This window comes from Pomacea canaliculata, linkage group LG2 (assembly GCF_003073045.1).
Source record: "Pomacea canaliculata isolate SZHN2017 linkage group LG2, ASM307304v1, whole genome shotgun sequence".
Taxonomy (NCBI): Eukaryota; Metazoa; Mollusca; class Gastropoda; order Architaenioglossa; family Ampullariidae; genus Pomacea; species Pomacea canaliculata.
The window spans coordinates 20,932,729-20,954,715 of record NC_037591.1 but is presented as its reverse complement, the minus strand read 5'-3'; the positions used below and the strand labels follow the sequence as shown (position 1 = coordinate 20,954,715).

The 21,987-nt window shown below is 40.9% G+C and overlaps 2 protein-coding genes across 3 annotated transcripts; both read left to right on the top strand.

Moving 5' to 3' along the window:
• The first annotated feature begins 450 nt into the window (after window positions 1–450).
• Window positions 451–7,326, top strand: LOC112556759 (skin secretory protein xP2-like). Its single transcript, XM_025226100.1, has 15 exons — window positions 451–571; window positions 886–972; window positions 1,216–1,252; window positions 1,936–2,025; window positions 2,357–2,443; window positions 3,145–3,210; window positions 3,410–3,853; window positions 4,343–4,387; window positions 4,761–4,802; window positions 5,313–5,390; window positions 5,607–5,717; window positions 5,911–5,976; window positions 6,219–6,281; window positions 6,663–6,714; window positions 7,036–7,326. The coding sequence occupies exons 2-15, from the start codon at window positions 904–906 to the stop codon at window positions 7,040–7,042; spliced, it is 1,257 nt and encodes a 418-aa protein (XP_025081885.1). The 5' UTR covers window positions 451–571; window positions 886–903; the 3' UTR covers window positions 7,043–7,326.
• Window positions 7,327–11,710: 4,384 nt separating this feature from the next.
• LOC112556757 (skin secretory protein xP2-like) lies at window positions 11,711–19,999 on the top strand. 2 transcript variants are annotated; one of them, XM_025226097.1, is made up of 15 exons: window positions 11,711–11,851; window positions 12,168–12,254; window positions 12,499–12,535; window positions 13,224–13,313; window positions 13,645–13,731; window positions 14,396–14,461; window positions 14,661–15,110; window positions 15,607–15,651; window positions 16,027–16,068; window positions 16,578–16,640; window positions 16,873–16,983; window positions 17,174–17,239; window positions 18,875–18,937; window positions 19,338–19,389; window positions 19,709–19,999. In XM_025226097.1, exons 2-15 carry the CDS (start codon window positions 12,186–12,188, stop codon window positions 19,713–19,715), a joined length of 1,248 nt encoding a protein of 415 aa, XP_025081882.1. In that variant the 5' UTR covers window positions 11,711–11,851; window positions 12,168–12,185; the 3' UTR covers window positions 19,716–19,999. The 2 variants fall into 2 exon arrangements, with proteins under 2 accessions (XP_025081882.1, XP_025081881.1); XM_025226096.1 differs by having other exon boundaries at window positions 16,578–16,655.
• Window positions 20,000–21,987: the final 1,988 nt, after the last annotated feature.

The window sequence follows — 21,987 nt, the reverse complement described above, 5'->3', positions numbered from 1 at the left end:
ATTGACCATCTGCGACCTCATCGTGGAATTTTGTGTTGCCGTTGGCATCCTTTGATTAGCGGTACTGCGGCAGATCGCTCCACGGTAACAATGGGAAAGGCGTAAGTTGGGATCACAAATATGTTTCGTTTGCTACTTTGTTTCCCCCCGTAACAGCGGATATCGGAGGACAAAAGTAGACGGCCCACCGTAGTGTGATTGACTTTGTCGTCTGACGGCACGGTAATCTCGAGGACACGAGTTCGCGCACGAAATGCACAGCTCCATGATTGCATTAACATCTTCCACAGTATTTGTCACTAGAGAATCAAGCATTAACATCAAAAAGTTGGGATTAAAGTGGCAATGAGGGCTTCGTGTTATGTACCACGACATTCGATAAGTAATTTCTTTCGATCAATAAAAAGAAATGAAATGCCAAATGAAAAAAAACAGTTTCTGCGTCACAAATCACTTTGCCGGGTGTATAAAAGACCCACTTCAACCTTATCCACCATCTCGCCCTACAACGGATCGCTCATCTTCCTAAGACACCAGCAGCATCTTGAGACCAACATCACCCCAAGCGCAGGTATTGACTGAGTGATGAGTGAGAGACATCATATCATGAGCCTCGCAAACTGTAATATCGTTATGCTGTTAGGTATGGAAGCATTTAGGCTTTGCTACAGTTACACTTGAAATAGTTACTACAAAATATTTATAACATTGTTTTACAAGCTGGATTCCCAAAGCACTGATTATTTATTTAGGAAATTTTTCATGCCTATTCCAGACAAAGTTCAAGAAGATATTGTATGACTTGAAGTTACAAAATCAAATGAAATTCAAAAGGTTCTCTTTCATCTCTATGTAATATTTATGAATGTAAAAACTACTCTTTAGGTTGTGGAGGCGATCAGAATGAGTCCGACGTTGGTGTTGTTACTCCTCTCCTTGTCTGGCCTATCATGGGCTCTCACTATCTACCAGGTATACAATAAGGAATACCCAAATTCTGGGATTGCTTGTTACTACAGTTCAATCCCCCTTTTGCAATTAATTGAAGTTCAAACGTGATTGACAGTAAGCGAGGTTTGAAAGCACTTTGTAAGTCTCTCGTTCTTAATGATACAGCCTCATTTTCACTGGCTCTAACTTACATTTATACTTTCAATATGTCGTACTATCTGTTTGCAGCTAATTTCAAATTAACCTTATATTTTTTGTACACAGCCGGAAAAGGCAAGTTATGAAAGTTCAGGGACATCAGGTAGGAAATATACTTTGTCATGTAATTTAACATCTTTTGTCAGCCTGTATTCTTTCGCCTAAAATAACATTTGATTGTTATCTTTGCTTGTCATCATTCCACTTCTCTTGAAAACGAAATACAATTATGGCATTCATGACAGGATGACACACAATCACTCGACTTCAAGGGATAGAAAAAAACATGAAATATGTTAAGGCGATCAGTCTCTCATCACCTCGGTTAACTGTGAAGTTTGACTTTGTGTGACAGCAGTGTCATAAGAACTACTCTTAAGTCGTCGTCTGGCTTTTTCTGTATGTTTGCATCCAACTGTAACAATGACAACTGATTTCTATAGAACATAGAGATGGTCAATTATTGTCTAATAAACAATCAAAACTTTCGCCTATTTCTTGTAGCTGGTAATTTTCTTCCGAAAAAAAAAATGGTAAACAATTGAACAATTATTTTATATAATAAATATACTTGTAAATAATGTATAATAATTATTATTATTAAATAATGTACAATATTAGTATACAAATAATATATGAAGAAGCTTTTAACGTTATAAATACAATAAAATTCAAAAAGAATCAATCGTTCATGTTACATTGTTTTATCTATTATATATAATGGAATCTTTTGGATGATGTCCTGATTGATTAAAGCGAGTAAACTTGGGTTTTTCATGGTTCAAGCTCAACAGGATTCTAAAGGAAGCGGTGAATCAGAAGGCAGCAGCCAGGAAGGTGACTCAGCGGAACGCATCATCCAGAGCATTCTACCAGGTCAGTGCCTCATGTTACTTTCTTTACAAAAATAATTGCAACTTGTAAGGCTCTGACATAGTAAGTGGTATCTGGCCAAAGTGGGACAAGAGCCTGGTTAGACACGTGATCAGGTAGCGCTGCTAGCAACTAATGTCCGCTAGGTGGCGCACATTAGCAGTCAACTGAAGTAGTCCCACCCCATCCTCATTTTACCCAACTGCTAGCACCTAGGGACATGTAGGTAGTCTCTCTGCAAGACCACCTTTCTCTCCGAAACGATGTGAGTTGTATGTATGACATATGTATATATGATATGTGTACCTTATAGACTGTGTATTGTGTGCTCCAGGTCTATTGGGTTCTGGAGCGAAGAGTTCATCAGGAGGCGGCAGACCAGTAGGATCGTCAGGGGAGCGCATCAGCCTTGCTTCCACAGGTCAGTACCTCCTTCTGTTAAAAGAAAAAAGCAAGTAAAATAATAACAGTTGCTCGGAAACCCCGTAGAAAATGCGGAGTAATCACAGTTTGAATTATTTCCACACCAGACACCTGTACATAGCCCGAGACTCCGACTGGTCACACATGAAGCTGATTTAAAGACGATCATTCAACGACTTGTCAGTTAGACCCAGTGCCCACCAACCTTCTTGAAGGCTTTGACATTTTACTTTCTCCCCTAATACGCAATGGCGATTTCAGTTTATCAAAAGGCGTTTACTGTCATCCTGCATTCAGCATCTTCCTGCTTGTCATCGGTCTTTAGTGATGACACTCAGGTGTACTGCAACATATCTCTGCCTGCGTCTCATGATGTCTATTATGCGTTGTTCGTGAATCTGTATCTATATTACAGTGTCTTCTTTAAGAACGTGTCCCTGAAGAACTGGGCGTTGCTCAATCATGTGTCACGTAGATATTTCAAGCGTCCCCTACGCACGTGTATATATTATGCTTGTTATTATGTGTATATTCACCAATGCATATAATAATGTGAGAGAGAGAGAGAGAGAGAGAGAGAGAGAGAGAGAGAGAGAGAGAGAAGTGCGAGATATATGTACTGTAAGAATAGTGGACAGTGCATGAAGAGTGGGAGAAATATTGTGTATTTCTGTCTGAATGACGAACTTGCTGTTTCAGGTTCTCAGGGAAACTCTGAGAGTGGTGAATCAGGAGACAGGTCAGCGGAAAGCAACAGCCAGGAAAGTAAGACTTGCTATATGTACAGCTTGTTGACTTCACAAATGTACAGTCGAGATCTCATGTTGTATGTGTACACCATAGTCACAGTCTAGTTAGCCGTGTACTGAGCTTACTTATCTAAACACCCGACCAACTGACTGAAAACTGAAACCGCAGGCAAATTCTGTCAAAATAAAAATGTTGATATCCTCCATGTGTTCAGGTGGAGGCAAATCTAAACAAGGAGTACCTCTACCGAGACCAGCACCAGCAGCCCCTCAGCCAAAGCCTCAGCCACTACCACTTCCTGTGCCAGCACCAAAACCAGCTCCGGCACCAAAACCAGCTCCAGCACCAAAACCTGCCCCTGCACCAGCGCCAGCACCAAAACCTGCCCCTGCACCAGCGCCAGCACCAAAACCTGCCCCTGCACCAGCACCAGCACCAGCACCTGCCCCTGCACCAGCGCCAGCACCAAAACCAGCACCAGCACCTGAACCGAAACCTGCCCCTGCACCAGCACCTGCGCCAGCACCAGCACCAGCACCAGCACCAGCACCTGCGCCAGCACCAGCACCAGCGCCAGCACCTGTGCCAGCACCAGCACCCAAACCAAAGAAACCCAGACCAGTGCTGACAAAAGAACAGAAGCTGGCAAAGAAACTGGGTTAGTCATAGAATCATGTCACCATCACAATGCGAACCAAGTGTCATGCTCTTATCATAACTCAAGACAAGTGTCACTGTCATGTGTCATGTGACTCTCACTGCATACAAGTCCAAGTCTGAAACCATTGTGACACCAAAGACTTACATTGGCCTAAGATTACGACTACAATTACGATTACGCACTGTTCACTTGCGCACCATTTTTTTCCTTTGACAGAAGGAGAGTAGCTTGGGGCTGAAGGTAATGTCTTACCTGACCACTCCCTTATCGCTTCACAAATCGAGGGTAGCCATCTTGGGGTCATTATAAGTGGTTTATTTGAAACATATTTAGTGTGTAATGTAAAACTTCGAATGCATATGATTACATAAAGACAATTTAGAACTGAACATAAATGTCGCACAAGCAAAAAAAGAAATAAATAAAATCGACACGTAAAAAAATCTTCACGAATGATTCACAATGTACAATGCTTCCTTTCTTCAGCCAAATTGGCGGCCGGTAAGGTACCCAAACCCAAGACAACGCCAAGTAAGTCCCTTTTGACCTTTCACCTTCTTATAGCTCTCAGTATTTTTTTCGATATGAGCTCGAAAATTATTTCTCAGCCTAGATATCTAAACTTCACTTTGACTGGGAGACATTTTGAATAGTCATACACTGAATGGTTGTTTAACGAAATAAAACCTCAGAATTCACAACATAACAGACAAGTTAAGTTGGATGATTAGCCTGGTTATTGCTACATTCTGTTATAAACAGTCACACTTCCGTTGATCTCGCTCACACCATCGTTTAGCAAACATACTCATAAGACATTTAACAGATGATATTCTATATGAATTTTTGAATAGCAGACAGACAAATATACCTCCTGGTATGCTTACCGTGAAATAATTTTCAGGTCCTCCTCCAGCGCCACCTTGCGACAAAGAGGATCAGTCAGGTCAGTCTTACTCCTTGAGCTTCCAATGTCTGCAGTTACTCCTCTTTACATCCTACTCTAACTGATGGTTACTTATGACCAACATATCCTTTGGATCCTGTTTACCACTGTTTATCGATGTCCATTTCATCTTGTGTACGACATGCTTTACTTCTTAATTGCCGATGTCCAACAGCTCCATTATCTCCCGTTGACCGCCAACGATAATTCATGGTGATAGATGTCTAGCATAATCTATATATCTGTGTTTGATTAGACTGACGAGATGCTGGCTCGTAAATTCTGGAGATCATTCTTACAGACGATATGCAGTGTAAACTGAGCGATTACATGACATCTGTTGGCGATGTGAATTACTGACTCCTGTGGAGAGATAGAAAGAGAGATTATAGGAAGAGACTGTAGCATTGCCTTATCAACCAACGCAAATTAACCCATAAGAACTTATGAATTGTGTATCTATGTGACCCATGGTAGTTGTGTATCTTAATGATCTGGATGTAATTTCAGCACCTCGAGAGCAAGTACCTGTGGTTTTACCTCCAGTTGTCAGACCGGCTCCACCCTCTGGAGGCAAAAGCGGAGGCAGTGAGACCTTAGTCCCTTACTTCTACTGATGTCTCCTTCGCCTTTTCTTTAAATAGTTCCAGATAAATAAGACACAAACATGCACATTACCATTATCTCTTTTTCTCCTTTTATCTGTGTTAACTCTAAAGACGTTTATTGTCACACTCCGACAAACTCTATGAATTATGTTGTAAGTGTATCTGCGGCCTACAGTGCGACAAGTCTGTATTTCAGGTCCACAGTCACCCATCAGATGGCCACAAGGCGGGCAGAGACCAGCCTCAGGATCTGGCAGTGGGTCTGCCGTCAGTGCTGAGTCAAATGAAAGCGGCGACGAGTCGACAGGTAAGCTGGAGTGGTGCAGCCGTTGAAGTCCATAGAGTCTCAGGTGTAAGTTGTAAGGTATGGTGACATAGCGACACAATTATTAACTGCTGTGCGAAGGAAATCTGGAGTGATAAATTATATGTTACATGTAGAAAGAATGAATGAATGATATAAACACAGAAAAACTTAAATAAGAGATCTGTCTCTGCAGGAAGTGCTGGATCAGATGAAAGTGTCGACGCGTCGGTAGAAGGGGGCAGTCGAGGAGGTCTCTCAGGTAAGTCGGTGTGGAGCAGCCTGCCACGTGACTGCACAACACGGCTGTGACAGAAATTTGATACATAGGTGTATAAAGACTTACATGTGAGCTCGTATTGAAACTGTGATATAGTGGTGCATCAATATGCCAACTGATGTATGTAGGACGTGTGCATAAAAAGATAAAATAAAAAGATGAATAGTTAAATAATATATGTATGAATAATATATATATAAAACTTACAGAAGTAATATTTTCAGGCCACGGAGGACTTGTGGGAATTGCTCAGTCATTAGTACGCAATGCTCTTGGAGGTGCTTCAGGTAAACTGGTCGACAATCGACAATTGTAAATGCTTTTACTGCCTTAAGGCATTTAAGATAAATTATTGAAATATATTATTAATGTAAGATTTAACCTCTAGTCAATAAATCAATAGACTGCTTTTTTACTTTCATCCTTTTTTGTTTCTTGTACTTGTTAACTTCATTCTATTCTCGCCATGTTCATTTGTGTACGTATGCCATTGGCGTAGATCAGTTAAGAAAGAGTCACGCTCTCGTTAACATTGAAGTGTCGCTGCTTGACAATCTGTCGAGCATTAGACTGTCTGACTGTTAGTGTCACGCTGTCTCACCGCCGATGTTTCAATAAACAAATAACTGTCATGTTTTGTGACTGACGGGTCAAGTGTCATTTTGCAGCCTCCAGACCTCAGCAGCCGACGTCATCTCAGAAACGTAGCAGCTCGGAGAGGTAAGTAATTCTGATGTCTAGCACACTGCCCACGTGACCTGTACTTCCAGTTACACTGTGTTGGAGTTACTTTTGTCAAGACGCCCAATACACCCATCTACTATAGTTGACATCCGTGGTACAACATTCCTCTCGTCGCTGTGAACATGATGTACGCCTACACAAACGGAAGTGCTAAGCTTTAAAAGTATAAATTCTAAAGAAGAGATAATACTTGGTCATAGACTCCTACCCACAACACACCAGATCTCATGCATTGGTTGTGTGTGTATAAATGATGAAGTCGCCATGTCTTCTTATGCCATTGTCTTGTGTTTTCAGACACTGAAGGTAACAAACGTGAATCACATACAACGGCCGCCCCGTGAAGATAATTTGGCACACCTAACTTGAGATTTCAACTACATCACATGATCTCTTCCTTAACATTAAAGGTCCCAATGGAAACTAAACTGTAGATTGCCGTCTGGCTATTAAACTAATTGAAACTACAAATGGCGGGAGTCTGGCAGTACTGTCCATGTCAGCTTTACAATGGTACAACGTGTATCTTGTGTACTGATCGGTGACTTTTAAATTTGGAAGTATGGTCTAATAAAAATGTGCACTTCAGTCGGGTGTTGATTGATGTTTGTTTATTTTCACACTGAGGTACTGGGTGTGTTGATGTCTGATCCTACTTTAGACGACTGTGTAAAATAACTTTGCTATTACAATGATTTAATGCCAGACATGTTCACGGGATAACAACGATGGATTTAGACTGCCGAGTACACAACTCTCGTCACGTTTTCTTGACGAATCACAGAAAGACATCAACAAGGGTAGTATGGCGATAATACTTTTGATAAAGAATTCCGGGGTAGGCAATGCACACTGTCTAAGAAAAAGACCATAAGCACTTTGACTTTGGTATTGTATGATACCTCAACGCCTGCATAGATAAAATGTAATCATATCATATACATATAGGAGCACACCACAGGTGTTCCACACACACACACACACGTCTGTCTCTTACTACATGTCTTATATATCGTATTCACGTGTCTTGTGTGTCACGTGTCTGTCTAACGTACACATTGGCTAAGTGTCACTTGTCTTGTGTTACACATACAGGCACATTTGTAGCAAAATCTTAAATCTTTTACTCCATTCGTATGTCACGGTCACGGCCTGGTGCCACGACCAGTTCAACATGGTTGTATGAGAACAGGAGACTGCCATGTTTCCCCCGCAACACCGCAACACTTGCATCCATGTTGGACTTCTCAACGCCCAGTCTGTATCGTCAGCACAACGGTCACCGAAGCGTCTTGAAACAGATCGCTACCTCCATATTTTCCTCATCACTGAAATCAGCGAAACAATGGAGCTCTCTCCCTTTCTATATCCGCCCGTTTAACCCACTATTGAAATCTTTAAATAAGCACAGAAAAAAAACACATTTTCCGTAAACATTGCTCCTCACAACCTTTCCCATAATGCTAGTCCTTTTCGCACCCTACCTTTTGCAATACCATGTTACTCTCAGCTCTTGTTCTTGTTATTTGGTTCTTCTTTGTGTTTTCTGTATTTGATTTTATTCTCCGTTTAGCACGGCTGTTTTTTTTTTTTTAAGTTCAAGTGCATTTTGTTTTGTTCCTGTCCCTCGTATGCTGTCCATGCTCCTTAGGAGTGTGGGTATGCGCTTTACAAATGTTGCATTATTATTATTACTACTACTACTACGTATGAATTGTGTCTAGTGTCTTCATCCTACAGATAAATGTTATTAGTTTAATATTGTCACGGACGCCGACTCACACACGAGCAACACACACGACGTCTGTACGCACGCGTTCTTTTAACACACAAAACAACGATTGCCTGAGGCTGCCCAAATCATGTTAATAAGTTGTTGAATGGCTCAGGACTTCACAAACTTCAAGATACATATGCATAAATAATAATTCGCCTCAACACAACATTCTATCGGAGAAACACAGCTATCGATACATACAGTGTTTACAATCCGGGGCCTTCCCCGATCAATCACACTTAAGTAAGTCTTAATATATATTCTTAATCCTAACCTCCACTCTTAATCTCAATTTTTATCATCTAGTTAATAATCGCACCAGCAGCCATTTAGTACTTTACTTACAGTCCTGTTCGTCAACACAAAGTTCCAATTCTATTATCTCAATTATAATCGCACCAGCAGTCGTTCCTACTTTTTGCCGTGATATAGCCATAGTTGCTAGCACGGCATAAAACACAATTCAACTTCGATCACTTACAGTTTCTTGGCGAGACGATTAGATCGGCGAAAAGATTAGATCTAGACGAATCCTTGATCAAAAGAGTTCTAACACAATTGCCCGTACACAAAGAAAAAAAGAAACCTTGTCTAGGCAAGGAATTACTTCTGGCATCTACGCTCACATTAAGACTCACACAACACCCTTCCACTCTTATGTCCGCCAATGCCGTCTGCTTCTCTATCCTTTTTTTCGTTAGAGTGATCTCCCTTTTCTCGCTGAGAGAGGGAGATTTACGCTTGCAATTCAAAAACAGCGAAGGGGTTGAACTAACCTTAAAATATGGAGGCACAGACTGATCCGTGACAAATACCTCCGATAATGTAAGCATTATACATTGTATATATCTATACGGTTTAAAGTCTCCAAAAAAGCTTCGTTTAATCTTTCTACGAGCTTCTGCTCGAAACGGATTTTTCTTTCTTGCACGATAATCTTGTTGTACAGGCTTCTCTTGTCGGTGTACAATTTGAGATGACCTGGTGCCCGTGTCAGCCTCATCCGTCTAACCCTGTTCTTTGCTGTGATACAAACCCTTTGTTTCTCCCCTTGCGCCTAGGGAATCTTATGTGTTTTATCGTGACACTCGATCGCCTCAGACCAAGACATTTGTGAACACGTTCACAGCGATAGTCACATCACTATAAATTATAGTTCTGGTTCTGTCTAGCAGGTCTAAAAAGTATTAAGAGTGAAATTTGGGCATATATATTAGCTTTAAATCTGTTCCTTTGTTGTTTCTCAAAGGAGGTGAGAATAGTAGCATTTGGTAATGGCAGTTGAGATTTAATGCTGCATGTCAGAGGCACGTGTTGCGATTCCAAACGTTTATCGACAGAATGTCTTTATGGTAGGTGAAGAATTGAATTAGAAAAGATAAAGTAGTCTACAACACTGCAGCTTCTTTGCGATACATAAGTTGTCGTGGATCTCCCAAAGAATCGCCGAATGCACGCTGACAACCGCTCACACAGCCGGCACGTACACACACCCACTCGCTCAGGCAGAGGCGGGACACGACGTACCTAGCGAACCTTTGATGAAAGTGGACACAACAAAGACAAAATGAACGGTGCAAATAAGAAGTTTAATCACATGTAGATAAAAAAAAAACATTTAAGGGAGCATACTCGTACATAAGAGAAAATACACGACTACCCCACGCCCAAGTAAGAGGTAATAGAACGTTAGTAAGGGAGATAACAATTAATACCATTACTAAAGTCAATCTCCCATAAAATGAAGAGTCAGCAGTTGTTAAATATGTTCATACGAGGTACACGTCTGTAGCAGTACTAGCAAAAGTTCTCGAGATGTTAATAACCACCCCATTATCAAAGTTCACTTTAATTCATTTGATAAATGTGCTGAAGTTTTTGTTCACTTAAAGTATTATTCCCCCTGATCCGAGACCCTGGGTAGGTAGTTTTTAGTCGATAGTGCAAATGAATCCTAGTACGCAAACAGATTGCTTTCAAAGCACTCAAGAATAATAATACTATAGTAAGTCGATTTGTATAGCCCTTTCCCCACCGTTAAAGGCGGGTTCAAAGCACTAGGCATGACTGTCCACACCTCATGGCGATGGGCAAAGCTACAGTAATGTGTGAGAATAGTCACATGTCGTAACTGCCTGGTTAATACAACTTCTTTCTGTACACACTCGTGATGTAAGTTTTTAACTTCACAAGAGGCTAAGCGTTAGTCTCGGCAGACACACAGCAGTCCACCCATACACGTCCCTGGTCTTCACTCTGGGTAAGAATGTGGGAAAACAATTCTTCACAGAAGCAGACTTAGGCTGGATACATAGTAGTCATAGGCCGCTAACTGAATGGCTAACGCGTCACAATTAGCTATAAAATACTTACAAAATATTATTTTACGAATACAGTGTGTGACCAAACGTGACGACGGATATACACGTGTGGGCCAGCGAGGTCCAGACTGTTTGTTGTCCGCGGTTTGCGTCTTGTCCTCTCAATGCTGTCATCAGTACACAAGAACACGTTTTCTATGATACCTGAAGCTGACCAGTAACTGTATGTACCCACAGACTTCCTAGCCTACTACTGACCAACAGTTCTTTGTATCTACATTGTCGATTCTTGCTTTTAGTCATGTCCTCACGAGACCATCATCAGTCTTTTGTCTGTTTCTTTTCTTCGAGTAATAACATTCGACTATTATTTTTCGTGCCGCACTTACCCTTCCAAGATTGTCACTTGTTCTTCATTCCCAGACAAGCTGTTGCAAATTGACCATCTGCGACCTGATCGTAAAATTTTGTGTTGCCGTTGGCATCTTTTGATTATCGGTACTGCGGCAGATCGCTCCACGGTAACAATGGCAAAGACGTAAGTTGGGATCACAAATATGTTTCGTTTGCTACTTTGTTACCCTCCGTAAATCAGCAGCGGATTTCTGAGGACAAAAGTAGACGGCACACCGTAGTGTGATTGACTTTGTCGTCTGACGGCACGGTAATCTCGAGGACACGAGTTCGCGCACGAAATGCACAGCTCCATGATTGCATTAACATCTTCCACAGTATTTGTCACTAGAGAATCAAGTATTAACATCAAAAAGTTGGGATTAAAGTGCCAATGAGGGCTTCGTGTTAGGTACCACGACATTCGATAAGTAATTTCTTTAGATCAATAAAAAGAAATGAAATGCCAAATGAAAAAAAAAAAAGTTTCTGCGTCACAAATCACTTTGCCGGGTGTATAAAAGACCCACTTCAACCTTATCCACCATCTCGCCCTACAACGGATCGCTCATCTTCCTAAGACACCAGCAGCATCTTGAGACCAACATCAACTCAAGCGCAGGTACTGACTGAGTGATGAGTGAGAGACATCATATCATGAGCCTCGCAAACTGTAACTTTGTTATGCTGTTCAGTATGGAAGCATTTAGGCTTTGCTACAGTTACACTTGAAATAGTTACTACAAAATATTTATAACATTGTTTTACAAGCTGGATTCCCAAAGCACTGATTATTTATTTAGGAAATTTTTCATGCCTATTCCAGACAAAGTTCAAGAAGATATTGTATGACTTGAAGTTACAAAATCAAATCACATGCCAAAAGTTCTCTCTTTCATCTCCATGTAATATTTATGAATGTAAAAACTACTCTTTAGGTTGTGGAGGCGATCAGAATGAGTCCGACGTTGGTGTTGTTACTCCTCTCCTTGTCTGGCCTATCATGGGCTCTCACTATCTACCAGGTATACAATAAGGAATACCAAAATTCTCGGATTGCTTGTTACTACAGTTCAATCCCCCTTTTGCAATTAATTGAAGTTCAAACGTGATTGACAGTAAGCGAGGTTTGAAAGCACTTTGTAAGTCTCTCGTTCTCAATGATACAGTCTCATTTTCACTGGTTCTAACTTACATTTATACTTTCAATATGTCGTACTATCTGTTTGCAGCTTATTTCAAATTAACCTTATATTTGTTTGTACACAGCCGGAAAAGGCAAGTTATGAAAGTTCAGGGAAATCAGGTAGGAAATATACTTTGTCATGTAATTTAACATCTTTTGTCAGCCTGTATTCTTTCGCCTAAAATAACATTTGATTGTTATCTTTGTTTGTCATCATTCTACTTCTCTTGAAAACGAAATACAATTATGGCATTCATGACAGGATGACACACAATAACTCGACTGATCACTTCAAGGGATAGAAAAAAACATGAAATATGTTAAGGCGATCAGTCTCTCATCACCTCGGTTAACTGTGAAGTTTGACTTTGTGTGACAGCAGTGTCATAAGAACTACTCTTAAGTCGTCGTCTGGCTTTTTCTGTATGTTTGCATCCAACTGTAACAATGACAACTGATTTCTATAGAACATAGAGATGGTCAATTATTGTCTAATAAACAATCAAAACTTTCGCCTATTTCTTGTAGCTGGTAATTTTCTTCCGAAAAAAAATGGTAATCAATTGAACAATTATTTTATATAATAAATATACTTGTAAATAATGTATAATAATAATTATTATTAAATAATGTACAATATTAGTATACAAATAATATATGAAGAAGCTTTTAACGTTATAAATGCAATAAAATTCAAAAAGAATCAATCGTTCATGTTACATTGTTTTATCTATTATAGATAATGGAATCTTTTGGATGATGTCCTGATTGATTAAAGCGAGTAAACTTGTGTTTTTCATGGTTCAAGCTCAACAGGATTCTAAAGGAAGCGGTGAATCAGAAGGCAGCAGCCAGGAAGGTGACTCAGCGGAACGCATCATCCAGAGCATTCTACCAGGTCAGTGCCTCATGTTACTTTCTTTACAAAAATAATTGCAACTTGTATGGCGCTGACATAGTAAGTGGTATCTGGCCAAAGTGGGACAAGAGCCTGGTTAGACACTTGATCAGTTAGCGCTGCTAGCAACTAATGTCCGCTAGGTGGCACACATTAGCAGTTAACTGAAGTAGTCCCACCCCATCCTCATTTTACCCAACTGCTAGCACCTAGGGACATGTAGGTAGTCTCTCTGCAAGACCACCTTTCTCTCCGAAACGATGTGAGTTGTATGTATGACATATGTATATATGATATGTGTACCTTATAGACTGTGTATTGTGTGCTCCAGGTCTATTGGGTTCTGGAGCGAAGAGTTCATCAGGAGGCGGCAGACCAGTAGGATCGTCAGGGGAGCGCATCAGCCTTGCTTCCACAGGTCAGTAACTCCTTGTGTTGAAAGAAAAAAGCAAGCAAAATAATAACAGTTGTTCGGAAACCCCGCAGAAAATGCGGAGTAATCACAGTTTGAATTATTTCCACACCACGCCCGAGACTCCGACTGGTCACACATGAAGCTGATTTAAAGACGATCATTCAACGACTTGTCAGTTAGACCCAGTGCCCACCAACCTTCTTGAAGGCTTTGACATTTTACTTTCTCCCCTCATACGCAATGGCGATTTCAGTTTATCAAAAGGCGTTTACTGTCATCCTGCATTCAGCATCTTCCTGCTTGTCATCGGTCTTTAGTGATGACACTCAGATGTACTGCAACATATCTCTGCCTGCGTCTCATGATGTCTATTATGCGTTGTTCGTGAATCTGTATCTATATTACAGTGTCTTCTTTAAGAATGTGTCCCTGAAGAACTGGGCGTTGCTCAATCATCTGTCACGTAGATATTTAAAGCGTCCCCTACGCACGTGTATATATTATGCTTGTTATTATGTGTATATTCACCAATGCATATAATAATGTATGTGTGAGAGAGAGAGAGAGAGAAGTGCGAGGTATATGCTATGTAAGAATAGTGGACAGTGCATGAAGAGTGGGAGAAATATTGTGTATTTCTGTCTGAATGACGAACTTGCTGTTTCAGGTTCTCAGGGAAACTCTGAGAGTGGTGAATCAGGAGACAGGTCAGCGGAAAGCAACAGCCAGGAAAGTAAGACTTGTTATATGTACAGCTTGTTGACTTCACAGATGTACAGTCGAGATCTCATGTTGTATGTGTACACCATAGTCACAGTCTAGTTTGCCGTGTACTGAGCTTACTTATCTAAACACCCAACCAACTGACTGAAAACTGAAACCGCAGGCAAATTCTGTCAAAATAAAAATGTTGATATCCTCCATGTGTTCAGGTGGAGGCAACTCTAAACAAGGAGCACCTCAACCAAGACCAGAACCAGCACCTCAACCAAGACCAGCACCAGCACCTCAACCAAGACAAGAACCAGCACCTCAACCAAGACCAGCACCAGCACCTCAACCAAGACCAGCACCAGCAACCCCTCAGCCAAAGCCTCAGCCACTACCACTTCCTGTACCAGCACCAAAACCAGCGCCAGCACCAAAACCTGCACCTGAACCAAAACCTGCCCCTGCCCCTGCCCCTGCCCCTGCACCAGCGCCAGCACCAAAACCAGCACCTGAACCGAAACCTGCCCCTGCCCCTGCCCCTGCACCAGCACCAGCACCTGCACCTGCACCAGCACCAGCACCTGCCCCTGCCCCTGCACCAGCACCAGCGCCCAAACCAAAGAAACCCAGACCAGTGCTGACAAAAGAACAGAAGCTGGCAAAGAAACTGGGTCAGTCATAGAATCATGTCACCATCACAATGCGAACCAAGTGTCATGCTCTTATCATAACTCAAGACAATTGTCACTGTCATGTGTCATGTGACTCTCACTGCATACAAGTCCAAGTCTGAAACCATTGTGACACCAAAGACTTACATTGGCCTAAGATTACGACTACAATTACGATTACGCACTGTTCACTTGCGCAGCCTGTTTTTCCTTTGACAGAAGGAGAGTAGCCTGGGGCTGAAGGTAATGTCTTACCTGACCACTCCCTTATCGCTTCACAAATCGAGGGTAGCCATCTTGGGGTCATTATAAGTGGTTTATTTTGAAACATATTTAGTGTGTAATGTAAAACTTCGAATGCATATGATTACATAAAGACAATTTAGAACTGAACATAAATGTCGCACAAGCAAACAAACAAAAAAATCAATAAAATCGACACGTAAAAAAATCTTAATGAATAATTCACGTAATGTACAATGCTTTCTTTCTTCAGCCAAATTGGCGGCCGGTAAGGTACTCAAACCCAAGACAACGCCAAGTAAGTCCCTTTTGACCTTTCACCTTCTTATAGCTCTCAGTATTTTTTTTCGATATGAGCTCGAAAATTATTTCTCAACCTAGATATCTAAACTTCACTTTGACTGGGAGACATTTTGAATAGTCATACACTGAATGGTTGTTTAACGAAATAAAACCTCCAGAATTCACAACATAACAGACAAGTTAAGTTGGATGATTAGCCTGGTTATTGCTACATTCTGTTATAAACAGTCACACTTCCGTTGATCTCGCTCACACCATCGTTTAGCAAACATACTCATAAGACATTTAACAGATGATATTCTATATGAATTTTTGAATAGCAGACAGACAAATATACCTCCTGGTATGCTTACCGTGAAATAATTTTCAGGTCCTCCTCCAGCGCCACCTTGCGACAAAGAGGATCAGTCAGGTCAGTCTTACTCCTTGAGCTTCCAATGTCTGCAGTTACTCCTACTTACATCCTACTTAACTGATGGTTACTTATGACCAACATATCCTTTGGATCCTGTTTACCACTGTTTTATCGATGTCATTTCATCTTGTGTACGACATGCTTTTACTTCTTAATTGCCGATGTCCAACAGCTCCATTATCTCCGTTGACCGCCAACGATAATTCATGGTGATAGATGTCTAGCATAATCTATATATCTGTGTTTGATTAGACTGACGAGATGCTGGCTCGTAAATTCTGGAGATCATTCTTACAGACGATATGCAGTGTAAACTGAGCGATTACATGACATCTGTTGGCGATGTGAATTACTGACTCCTGTGGAGAGATAGAAAGAGAGATTATAGGAAGAGACTGTAGCATTGCTTTATGAACCAACGCAAATTAACCCATAAGAACTTATGAATTGTGTATCTATGTGACCCATGGTACTTGTGTATCTTAATGATCTGGATGTAATTTCAGCACCTCGAGAGCAAGTACCTGTGGTTTTACCTCCAGTTGTCAGACCGGCTCCACCCTCTGGAGGTAAAAGCGGAGGCAGTGAGACCTTAGTCACTTACTTCTACTGATGTCTCCTTCGCCTTTTCTTTAAATAGTTCCAGATAAATAAGACACAAACATGAACATTACCATTATCTCTTTTTCTCCTTTTATCGGTGTTTTTTAAAGCTCAGAAGTTTATTGTCACACTCCGACAGACTATGAATTATGTTGTAAGTGTATCTGCGACCTACAGTGCGACAAGTCTGTATTTCAGGTCCACAGTCACCCATCAGATGGCCACAAGGCGGGCAGGGACCAGCCTCAGGACCTGACAGTGGCTCTGCCGTCAGTGCTGAGTCCAATGAAAGCGGCGACGAGTCGACAGGTAAGCTGGAGTGGTGCAGCCGTTGAAGTCCATAGTCTCAGGTGTAAGTTGTAAGTTATGGTGACATAGCGACACAATGGTTAACTGCTGTGCGAATGAAATCTGGATTGATGAATTATATGTTACATATAGAAAGTATGAATGAATGATATAAAGGCATAAAACTTAAATAAGAGATTTGTCTCTGCAGGAAGTGCTGGATCAGATGAAAGTGTCGACGGGTCGGTAGAAGGGGGCAGTCGAGGAGGTCTCTCAGGTAAGTCGGTGTGGAGCAGCCTGCCACGTGACTGCACAACACGGCTGTGACAGAAACGTGATACATAGGTGTAGAAAGTCTTAGATGTGAGCTCGTATTGAAACTGTGATATAGTGGTACATCAATATACTAACTGATGTATGTAGGACGTATGCATCAAAAGATGAAATAATGAAATGGATATCTGTATGAATATATTTATGCAACTTTTATAAGAAATATCGAGATATTGAATTGAGAGTGATGTTTCTTTGCCGAAATGACTCCAGGGGGACTCCTCTCCCTTTGTTTTTCATATTTGTGTGTTATCTGCGTGAAGTTTTGTGTCTACTTTTTATCAGTGCATCTGTTACGATATTTGCTACTTTCTGGAAAGATTTCTATGTCTGCGCCACCTGTTATCTTTTCCTGTGCCAGTAAATGAGTTTCTACTGTCACATCTGCGCCATCTTACCATACTTACATTTAAGATGTGCGTATTGGCAGTCGACTTCAAAACTTGATTGCCTTCCTCCAGCTGCTTCACAATATTGAGCATAACAGCAAGTTTGTGTGAGTACACACCAGTCTGCAAGGACTGACATCATGTATCTCCAGGGAACTTGCCATTCACACTAAGATGCGTTTTTTTTTTTTTCTTTTTTTTTTTTTTTTTTTTTTTTTTTTTTTTCATCCTGCATCCTGCTCCGTCTATGTTCCTGGTCTATGGTCGTGTTTTATTCATTTGGTGAAGCAGTTAAACGTCTGCGAAAAGCTGACGAAAAGACCGATAGCTGTGCAGTGTTACACATCATCATGAGTGTTGCACCACAGGATAACAAGGCAACAAAACAGAAAGGGCTGGACAGAGATGTCTTATTTCATCTCCCATCTTCTGGCTCAGTCAACTGTATGAAGGACAAGAAACAGGATGGCGAGAGAAGGAGTAAGGCAGTGACAGAGTATCTGGGAGTTGCCAGCTTCTTTCTACCAACCACAGCAAACAGTTCATCCATCGATTCCAGACTCTGTGTTTGTGTCTAGAGAGCTTACTGAGATTTAGTGGACATTGTCTGACAATGACAGGAAGGCGGTGTTCAAAGAAAGGTTGGTGGGTACCAAGAGTCAGAGGTCACGTTCCCAGTGACACGGCCATCGTTGTGCCGATGCAGGCGCTGCAGCTGCTGCTGTCAAGGTGTTGCACAGAATTATTCATTCGTTTGGAGTGAATCTGTGTCCTGAGGTTTTCAAGACCATACACCAGACCTTTGTGTTTTACAACATAGCTTAGCCCCTGCCTACATCGCAGTGACATGTCGGCAAGTGTTATATCAGACTCTGCTGTCAGTGGCGTGTCTTCCATCTCTTCCCTAGCTTTTACAACTTGCACCCCTCTTCCTGCAGGGCCTGCTGGATCCTATCAGGATGGACCACTAAAGAAAGGGGGGAATGCCTGTTCCTTTGGGTCCTAACAATAACATTTTTCTACTTCTTCTATCGATATGATGTATTAATTTATATTATTTAATTATTATATGTATAAATTAATATGCCGTGCTTGCATGCCTACATTTATAGCGCCTTAAGTCTGGCTGACGGTGGAAAAAGGCACTATACAAATAAGTTTATTAATATTTATTTATTAAATATCTTCAGACCGCGGAGGATCTGTGGGATCTGCTCGGTCATCACAACGCGATGCTCGTGGAGGTGCCGCAGGTAAACTGGTCTACAACTTGTTAATGATGTGTGTGGCATGCTTTTACTGCCTTAAGGCGTTTAATATAAATTACTCAAATATATTAAAGCGGGATTGTCCACGCACTAGCGCGCACACACACACTATAAATAAATGTAAAATTTTACCTCCAGTCAAAAAATCCGTAAACCATTTTTTATTCCATACTTTTTAAATTTTTTTTTTAAATGCAATCGATTCTCGCCATGTTCATTGTTTAGGAAAGAGTCACGCTCTCATTAACATTGAAGTGTCTCTGCTTGACAATCTGTCGAGCATTAGGCTGTCTGACTGTTAGTGTCACGCTGTCTCACCGCCGATGTTTCAATAAACAAATAACTGTCGTGTTTTGTGACTGACGGGTCAACTGTCATGTTGCAGCCTCCAGACCTCAGCAGCCGACGTCATCTCAGAAACGTAGCAGCTCGGAGAGGTAAGTAATTCTGATGTCTAGCACACTGCCCACGTGACCTGTACTTCCAGTTACACTGTGTTGGAGTTACTTTTGTCAAGACGCCCAATACATCCATCTACTTCAGTTGAAATCCATGGTACAACATTCCTATCATTGCTGTGAACATGATGTACACCTACACAAACTGCAGTTAAGCTTTAAAAATATAAATTCTAAGGAAGAGATAATACTTGGTCATAGACTCCTACCCACAACACACCAGATCTCATGCATTGGTTGTGTGTGTATAAGTGATGAAGTCGCCATGTATTCTTATGCCATTGTCTTGTCTTTTCAGACACTGAAGGTAACAAACGTGAATCACATACAACGGCCGCCTCGTGAGGATCATTTGACACACTTACCTCGGGATTTCAACTACATCACACGATCTCTTCCTTAACATTAAAGGTCCAAATGGAAACTAAACTGTAGATTGCCGTCTGTCCATTAAACTAATTGAAACTACAAATGGCGGGAGTCTGGCAGTCCTGTCCATGTCAGCTTTACAATGGTACAACGTTTACCTTGTGTACTGATCGGTGACTTTTAAATTTGGAAGTATGGTCTAATAAAAATGTGCAATTTAGTCGGGTGTTGAGTGATGTTTGTTTATTTTCACAGTGAGGTACTGGGTGTGTTGATGTCTGATCTTACTTTAGACGACTCTGTAAAATACCTTTGCTATTACAATGATTTAATGCCAGACATGTTCACGGGATAACAACGATGGATTTAGACTGCCGAGTACACAGCTCTCGTCACGTGCTTTATAAAGAACAGATTTTCGGTAACCAAAAGTACGATTGTCAATACTTCAATGACGGAAAAAACGTTAAGAAAAAAATACAGAACACACGAATCATTTATGACATCAGCAAAGGACTTCAAAGCAATAATAAGTAATATTTTACTTTACATCACACTTACTCGCTTAACATTAGCAGTTAATAAGTAATGCTCACAAAAACTCTTCTCTGCCTCTCCACTCTTATCCTCTTATATATTGTATTGAAAAAAACTCTAATCACATCTAACACGTATGCACACGAACACACATATGCATATAAGCATACACTTGTTTATATATGTATATCTGGAAAGAACTCTTATTGCATCTCTGTTATACATACACATATACTCACAGACACACCTTTACACCTATACATGTATCGAAAGAACTGCAGTCACATCACAGCTATACAACACACACACACACACACACACACACACACACACACACACACACACACACACACACACACACACACACACACACACACACACACACACACACACACACACACACACACACACACACACACACACACTTGTATATAAATTTTTTTAAACTGCTATCACTCTCTCTCTCTCTCACTCACGCACACACATAATCTAATCAAGTCATTTAGTCTGTAGTTTGTCTGGTTTGTCTAGTTTTTAGTCTGATGTTTCACAAGGACCACCTGTAGTTAACATGAAAGTCTGTTCTGACTTGTTGTCATTCGTCAGTTATGGACACGCGAAATACCATCAGTCACTATTGTAACGGAGGAGGAGATGTAATACGAGTGGAGCTATCTGATGATGTCCGCTGACGTGTCTTTACTCACAGATAAACAAACATATTGTGTAGCTTAGCTAGTTTATTGTACCCACATATGTTTCTTCCCAGTCAACTATTCAATTGTAAGGCCATAGCCAGGGAGGGAAATCCGCACCAGGACAGTTTCTCAATCTACAGACAGGGGATTATCGAATGATCAACTGCAAAAATTGTTTTAATCGGGTTGGAGGAATTTCTTCCAGCCGATCGCTTTATCTACTCCGTCATTACGTCCAAAATAAAAAATACACCCAAACCCTAATTCTAATCCAAACACTAACCCCAAGCCTAACCCAAACCTTAATGTTATTTTATGAACCTATGTCGAGCTAATCGAGCTAACAAATTAACCCACCTCCAATATATATATAGGTTCTCAAGAGCAGAAAAGTAAACACCTACACGTGTGTACCAAAGGTCATAAAAATTGGACGTGGGATGGTCACACTCGAAATCCAACTACAGTGCAACAGCTTCAAAAACAAAACACAGTGACGTGTTAATGCATTTCAGATACATGTTCACCTGACATCGTAAAAGGACAGAAGAGGGTGCGTGAGTACATTGCAGACAGGACCGTGCGTAGAGGAAGACAGACCTTGCACCACGCGCTTTTGATTGTCGTCAGGGTCGTCAGGGGCCCCCCGCCTTTGATTAATATGGTAAATATAGGCTGCCAATTAATTTATATGCCTTGGGCTAAGTACGGACCTGAAGGGAGTAGAAAAAAATTAGTTTAATGTTTCTGGTGAGCAGTCATCAAAATAAATAGCTATTTACTAGATTAAAATTTTAGTCGTAGTATCTTACTGATTATTTAACCAACGCTCTTCTTTTGTAATAATTTAGTACAAGAAGAGTTTATAACCTCTTACATTTTAACAAGACAAAGGGTTAGTTTAAAATTTGAGTTTTCGATGAGGCTATCGCATGATCTATGATGTTATCTCCCACTGAACTGCTCGACTGTG